The 8,197-nt window shown below is 41.3% G+C and overlaps 1 protein-coding gene across 1 annotated transcript; it reads right to left on the bottom strand.

Annotated features, from left to right (window-relative positions):
* Positions 1-6: 6 nt before the first annotated feature.
* akap12a (A kinase (PRKA) anchor protein 12a) lies at positions 7-7,659 on the bottom strand (the record flags this gene model as incomplete). The annotated part of the gene is made up of 3 exons (XM_008287472.1): positions 7,419-7,659; positions 4,467-4,560; positions 7-4,313 (listed from the first exon to the last, which is right to left on the bottom strand). Coding segments are annotated over exons 1-3 (4,500 nt in total), but the record flags the coding sequence as incomplete, so codon positions are not given.
* Between the last annotated feature and the right edge of the window lie 538 nt (positions 7,660-8,197).

Here is an 8,197-nt window from a genome sequence, read left to right on the forward strand (position 1 = left end):
AACTATATCATCTGGTGGAACGTCCTCTGATGTTACTTCTTTTTGAGGTAATTCAGGGCTGCCTTCTTCTGAATTTAATGTGGCAGCCTGTAATGTTTCTGGCTCTTGAATATGTTTGATTTCGAAAGCATCAATTGACTCAACATTACCTTCTGCAAGAGGCACTGGTTTCTCTTGGGCTTCCTCGCTAACTGTTTTTACTGGTGGAACATCACCTGATATTACTTCTGTTTGAGTTAATTGAGAGCTGTCTGCCTCTGAATTTAATGGGGCAGCCTGTAATGTTTCTGGCTCTTGAATATGTTTGTCTTTGGAAGCATCCAAAGACTCAACATTACCTTCCACAAGAGGTACTGGTTCCTCTTTGGGTTCATCTCTAGCTGCTTCTTCTGGTTGAACTTCCTTTGGTATTACCTCTTTTTCAAATGCTTGAGGGCTGTCTGCCTCTGGTTCTAGTGCAGCAGCTTGTACAGTTTGTGATGCTTCTGTTTCTTGAATATGTTCGGTTTTCGGAGTATCTACTGGCTCAACATTATCTTCAGCAAGAGGCACTGGTTCCACTTTGGGTTCAGCTCTCAGTGTTCCTTCTGATGGAATATCCTCTGATATTACTTCTTTAGCATTTGATTCAGAGCTGCTTACTTCCGAATCTAATGTAGCGGCTTGCAACACTTCTGGTTCTTGAATATGCTCGGTTTTGGAAGCATCCACTAGCTTAACTTCAACTTCAGGAGAAGGTACTGTTTTCTCTTTGGGTTCGTCTCTCACTGTTTCTGCTGGTTGAATTGTGTCGCGGCTGCCTGCTTCTGAATCTAATGTAGCGGCTTGCAACACTTCTTGAATATGCTCGTTTTTGGAAGCATCCACTAGCTTAACTTCAACCTCAGGAGAAGGTACTGTTTCCTCTTTGGGTTCATCGCTCACTGTTTCTGCTGGTTGAATTGTGTCACGGCTGCCTGCTTCTGAATCTAATGTAGCGGCTTCTAACACTTCTGGTTCTTGAATATGCTTTGTTTTGGACGAATCAAATAGCTTAACTTCAACTTCAGGAAAAGGTACCATATCCTCTTGAGGTTCATCTCTCACCGTTTCTTCTGGCAGAAGTGTTTCGGGGCTGCCTGCTTCTGAGTCTAATGTGGTGGCTTGTACACCTTGTAATGCCTCTGGTTCTTGAATAGGTTCAGTTTTAGAGGCGTCCACTTGCTCAGCACTAACTTTAGCTGGAGGTACTGTTTCGTCGTTTGCTTTATCCTTAACTATTTCTTCTGGTGGAACTTCTTCTGATGTTACTTCTTTTTCAAGTGACTGAACACTACCCTCTTCTGCATCCACTACTGCTTCTTGTACAACTTCTGTAACATGTTGGTCAATTTTAGGGGCCTCAGTTTGTGGTTCTTTGTTTTCTGGCTCATCAGTTACTTCAGTGAGATGTTCTGCTATCTCTTTGGGTTCATCAGAAACTTTTTCTTCTGATAAAATGTCCTCTGAGAATGGGACGTCCTTTTTAGGTGAGTGAACACTATCCTTCTCTGAAACTAATGTGTCAGTTGTTAGAGCTTCCTGCTCGTCTGCCACTACAGGTGGTTGATCCTCAACTGAAACTTGCTCAGGGACATTTTCTAGGACCTGATCTTCCTTTTCTGCCAGAATTTGGTTTTCCTGCTCCATAACTCCGTCCTTAGTTCCATCTGCTACTAAAGCAGCTGATTCTGCATCTTGGGAGGCAGTTTTTGAGATTTCAGCTTCGTCTGCCCCAGCAATAGAATCTGGGACAACTTCTTCATCTTTAGGTAGTGCCTCTGCAGACACTGCTTCATTTACCTCAGAGACACATTCCATAAGATGTTGACTATCATCAGTAGCCTCTAATTCACTAATGGTGTCTTGTAATTGTGAGACATCCTCCTTATAGGCGTCATCTACAGTTATCTCAGCAGTGTTAAACTCCTCGGTAGGAACCTCAGATACAATATCCGTTGACATAGCGTCGTTGGCGTCAGATACACTCTCTGTTTGGGCTGTTGCTGCAAGTTCTATGGGTGCGTCTGAACCAACTATTCTTTCAGAACTTGGTTGTTCTGAACACACTGGGGCTGCCTCTGGACTCTTTGAGATGTTTTCAGCGACATTCTGCAGTAACAACTCTGTATCCTTGTCATCGTGTTCTGTTGGGACTGGTGTTGTGTTTCCAGAGGTTTTTGAAGACTCTGATAACTGAGAAACTGCAGAGATCATCTCAGTCTCATCTGCCAGGGTAACATCTACAGGTTCTGGAGCAGTTATGGCCTCAGATGTGATCTCAATCAGGTCCTCTGCTATGGTGTCATCTCTCGCTGCCTCTTCGTTGGTTGACGCTGGAGTGGCCATAGTATCTGTAATGGCACCCTCCTCCGTAATGTCACTGAGTTGTTGATGTTTACTGATCGAGTCCTCGTCTGCTTCTTCGTCTGTCCCAGGGGCTGTAGAACCTTCACTCTTTAATGCTTCCTCCTTTTTCGGGACTTTCTCTGCTTCAATTTGCTGATTATCACAAGGAATGACTGGCTCAGCCTTGTCATGAGGGAGGTCCTGCTGCAGTTTATCCTCTAATTCCTTTGGTGCGTAACTTTCTATGTCTGCCTGTGTTTGTATTTGAACTCCTGTCTCAGCTGTTTCAAACTCTGACAACGGAACCACAGCTGGTGTTTCAGAGTCTTCATCACCTGAAGCTGCTTCCTTCTCAGCCTCGTCTGAAGATACTTGGTCTTGCCTCTCATCGGACTTTCTCTTTTTTCGTCCTGGTAGGAGTTTCTTTATTGAAAAGGAGGAATCATCCTGAGTAATTTCACTATCAGAGTGTATGTTGTCTCTGCTTTCATTCTCGTCCTTGGCTTTCCTTTTGGGGGTGACAAGTTTTTTAAATGATTTCCATGTTGACCCTCCATCGCCCTCCGGAGGACTTCCTGCTTGTTTAAGGGGTGATGCTAGATCCTCGTGGACCTCATTAGAACTTTCGAGAGGTGTTTCTGTACCCTGTTTAGTTCCACTGTCTTGTTTGTTGTCGGCATCATCATTTTGAGGCGCTTCATCCTCAGAGTCTGATGTTTTCCGGCTTCTTCTCCTTCCAGATCCGCACAAAACGGCTTCCCATGACACTGATGAATCTTTTCTCTTTCTTCCTTCTTCTGCGCTTTGATCTGATGCTTGTTCTCCCTCACTTGGTTTTGCTTCATGTCCTTGTGCCTCTTCGGGGCCTGAGGAGGACCCCTTCGCACGTTTTTTCGGAGTCATAAGTTTTTTGAAGGAGGCCCACGGACCGTCCTCCTCTCCTGTCGCCTCTGTGGAGGATTGTGGAGAACTGTCCTCTCTCGGATTGTCAGCCGACTCTGTAGACGACATGAAATTATCAGAACTGTGTTCTCCAGAGTCAGACAGCTTTCCATCACTTAACTTTCTGCCTCTCTGCTTTTTGGAGCGCCTCTTCAAACTAGACCCTGACAGGAGCCTTTTCATGGGACTGGCTTGAACTTTTTCTTGAGAGCTCAGAATTTCAGACTCAGTCACAATAATGGCTGATGGATCCGTGGAAGGTGATTTTGCTTCATCTGTTGTCTGAGCTGATGCTGCAGACATGGCCTCATCTTTAGGTTTGATTTCCTGAAGTTCTTTCCAAACTTCAACCTCCTCCTTATCCTGTTGTTGGTCTTGTACAGTTTGTTCCATCGTCTCCATACCCTCCTTTTTGCCCATATCTACCAGTTCTTTCTCAGCTGGTTCTTTTCTTTTCCTCCGTATACCAGAAAATATTCCAGTTTTAAAAAAACGTTTGAATGGAGATGCGACCACCTCTTCAGTTGCTGCTTCCTGGTGTCCACCTTCACTTGCATATGAAGTTGATGCTGCGTCTGCTTTATTAGAATCAGCTTCCTTTTTGGTTTCTGTTGTTTTCTCCTCTGCATTTGCTAGAAAATCCTCCGATGTGCCTTCAGTCATTGTCGGACCCGTTGTAGAATCGTTGTCGTAACCCTCCTGAGCTGCATTTAGATCCTTATTCTGCTTGCCGTTCTCACTTTTGGTTTCCTTTGCAGTATCTTTGATGTCTTCTTGTTTGTTTGGTTCTTCCCCAGGCACTTGTATTTCATCTTTTTCAGCAGACCCTTTCTTTACTGTCAGCTTCAAACCGATGTTGCTGAAAAATCTCCTGAAACTTTCGTTGATCTCATTCTGCTTCGCCTCCATTTCGATCATTTTTACGGGTACTTCTTCGTCTTCATCAGCTAGTTTCTTTGCGTTAATTTCAACATCTGAAACATCTTTGTCTGGAGAAGGTATACCTAAACCAGAAGAGAAATTAATTATTAAAACACTTCGATTGCAAGAACTGAAACAGACAGCTCAGGCTCTCTCAGCTGAAATCCAACTAGTCATGCTTCTGTTGAAATTATTCCAACACAATAAGCAGTAATATACAGATTCTGAATACCCACCTTCTGCAGCATCCTCACTGTGAACATTAAATCCTGCTAATGAGCCGGCTGCTTTTCCATTGATCTCAGAGATCGGCTCTTTATTTTCGAGAGGCTGAAACAGAACACAAAACTGAGCTCAAATAATAGAAATCAGTGTTTTAGCAGCCAGTTGTAACCATTCCCAAATGACAGAAAGGAATCATACAAGAATTTGCTGCAATTAACAGAAAAGAAATGCAAAACAGGGACCATTGTCTCATAGCAAGAGAACAATTAATTTCTATGAGGAGAAAGAAAGAATTTCCATCTGTGATTATCTGGAGCTCCAAAGCCCTAATTTGTAAACAAGTAATACAGTCCAGTTACTGTTGCTTTGGGCTGATGGCAGCCTTACAGCTACCAAATCTAATTGTTCCAGTCTCAAATCCGTGAGGCGGATTAATCGGGAAAGTCTGAGAAGGTGTTAAGGAACAAGAAACTAATGTCTTTCAACTAGGGTGCAGTAATTCACTGAATAAAGAAGAACAGAAATAGCAGTTAGGGCCGTTTTTCACCCGTAAACAACACATTTAGCATGACTTGGCACTTCATTACACGCATGAAGTGGTATTTAAAGCTAGAATTTCTATTTTTAAATGCATAATAGTATAGCTTAATTATGCTAAATTAAATGCAAACCAGGAGCCGGACTTAGTAAAGAAACAAGCACTCTGAATTCAGGCATGGATGCATGTGAAAAGATCAAACTCCTTAATGTGATTACAGGCTAAACGAATCCTCCGGTGAACATGTTTTCACGGTTTTACATGCACACATCTGACCTGCGTTACAGGTTGTGAACAGGCATCTCTTTGTTTTTAGCGATCTGGAGCCGAAGAGAGCGATACTGTAAGGTTTATTCAAAAGAGAGTGTTGTTCAATACAAGTGAACTAAGAGGGTGAAAATATCACAGGGATGGGAGGAATACTTTTGCTTTTTTAAAAACTTGCAAGTGAATTATTTCTTACATCACCCAAAGTCACATATATCACAAAATCAACACACTACATCCGGAGTAAAAGGCATTAACAGTTCTTCTGGCTCTGGCAGGACAATGCCGTCTAATTGACTTCCTGCTCAGTCTGACCTGGTGATGATGTCGTACACAAATAATCAATGTAGCTTCTGCTGAGTGCAGCGGAGGGGAAATTCCATCCCTCCCCTGGGCTTTACTTGGGTTCCTCCAAGAATGAAAGGTCATTATTATTATTATTATTGTTCCCCCGCTCAGTTTCCTTTTTCATCTCCAGTAAATGCAAACTATGGCAACAGAAATGGAACGATGAAATCAGAATCTTCACAAGAGTAAAACTAGCCTCACACTGTTACAGCAAAAAGCCAGCAGCCAGTGTTTGATGCAGCTGTTTTGTCAAGTTTTGATAAATGGGAGAAATGTTCCACAACAGTTTTGTGTTGCTAGGAAGACATTGGTTTACTACACTGTAAAAAAAAAAAAAATAAATCTATGAAAAACAAAAAAAAATTGTCAGCAAGAGTGTCAGAAAAAACACAGTGGACATTCAAAAAGTGTCCAAAAGGTAAAAATAACAGCAAATATTTGGAATGTAATCTGATTTTTGGCCAATTTAAATCCAGTAAAACAGTAATTTTGATAATTACACATTTTCAAAGCACAACTACTAATATAGGTTTTATGTAGACATTATTGACGGTTTAATCCTGTTTTTGTTGTTGTTTTTTTTCTTTTTGCAGTCACCACGTAAATCATGACATTTTAGTAGATATTGTCTGTAATTTAACAAAACAGGGAACTGTAAAAATAATGCTAAAACATGACTTACCATTGTTTAATTCTTAGTATACATGATTATCCTTTCAAATTATTGTAAATATCTGTACAACAGTTACATTCCTTTGCTGAGTTTAACACTGTAACAACAAAATAGACATTACTTCAAGTTTTGGTCTGTTTGTTTCACAGTTATAATGTAAACTAATACTTTTTTCCTATGATTTAGACAGATATGTATAATTTTTCTTTCAAATAACAGCACAAATTTATAAATAATTACTTTTTTTTTTAATACAATAAAAAAGTAGAGCAATCTTACAGCCAAATGTTGTTAAAGAGCAAATTACAAAATGTAAAATTACAGATTTCCCATTTGAATATTATTTACAGTTTTGGCCTGCTTGAGTTAACATTCAAATTAATACTTGTTTTTTCTGTAATTTTTCTGTGTATTATCTGTAATTTAACAGAATGGTGAAACTTAGTAACTTAGTAATGACAATAAAAAGGGATTTTTCAGTCCTTAAATACATATTTTTTTTCTTTCAAATATAGCTTAAATAGTCCTATCCTTTTGCTTCTTTTAATACAGTAAAAAAAAAAAAAAGAAAAAGAAAAGAAAAAGAAAAAAGTGCAGTTTTACAGCCAAACATTGTAAAAGAACTAAATACTATTTGCAAAAATATGGATTATTTACAGTTTTGGTCTGTTTTTTTAAGGGTTAATATTTAAATGAGTGCTTTACTTGCATTGATTTTACTAGTTATTATTATCTGTCCTTCAACAAAACAGGGAAAATCTGTTAAATCACAGAAAATTGTTTTAAAAACATTAGTTAGAAACTGTTTTAAAAAGCTTCATTTTGCACCTAGTAACAGTAAAAACTGCCTCCTGTCATGAGAAAGCTGACAAAAGCAAGTCTGTGTGGATGTTTTCAGTTTGATTAAAGCCAGTGTCACAGCGTGGCTCTGTCATCCATCAGAAGGACAAGGACTTTTAGTTCAGTCCTGCTTTAATGGATGTTTTGGCAGCACCTGCATGACAACAACAGAGACCCGAGCTCAGCATCTTACATCTCCCAACATCCACCGGCTGCTCTCAGAAACCAGCAGATGTCTGTCAGTGTAACGAGCCATCACTGGTGCATGAAGGCAGGAGTGTGATCTGTGGCTGCTACCTTGTCCTCGGGGCTGTGCTCAGCCTCAGCATCCTCTCCTGCTCCGCTCTGCTCCGCATCCCTCTTTGCGTCCCGTTGCGCAGACTGAGCGTCTCCCATGGTGGCAGCTGCAGCGCGTCGCTGTCCGGACTGAGCCGCACAACTGCTGCAAATATCCGAACAGAGGAAGGAGGGGGAAAAAAGAAGCAGAAAAAAAGGAAAAATGTAGCTCCGAGGAGAAGAGAGAGACCGTCAGCTCTCAAATGCTGCAGCCCGGATGGTGAAAAACTCCTTTTTCCCCTCTAAACGCCTCCCTGCAGGATCACATGAAGCCATATGAGCCGAGCCTAGTCCGGCCCGGCCCGGCCCAGCCCGGCCCGCCTCTCTCCTCTGCATCAAAAAAAAAAAAAAAAAAAAAAACTGCAGAGAGAACACAGCACGTCCTCAGCTGACTAGAGAAAATGTCCGAGCAACAAGCGCGGAGCTGCGCTCTGATCCACCGGCTGAGGCTGAAAAGAGCGTTTGACTGGAAACTGAGTCAGCATCAGATGAGAAACGATGGTCAGAGTTCTGCAGCTGTGCAGTGGTTCAGTGTTTCTCATGTGGGTTTTGTGACCACCTGAAACATACAATGACTGGTGTAAGAAGAGAGTTTGTGCATGTTGCTGGTGCACAGGAGTTTTATGTTCATGTGCAGCACAAGTTTAAGCAATTAAAGTGAAAACTAAGAAATGAGGTGAAAACTGAAGTGAAATTTATTTTTCATTGAAATTGCATCCAGTGTCTCCAGCTGGACTCAG

This window comes from Stegastes partitus, unplaced genomic scaffold (assembly GCF_000690725.1).
Source record: "Stegastes partitus isolate 25-593 unplaced genomic scaffold, Stegastes_partitus-1.0.2 Scaffold502, whole genome shotgun sequence".
Lineage (NCBI taxonomy): Eukaryota > Metazoa > Chordata > Actinopteri > Pomacentridae > Stegastes > Stegastes partitus.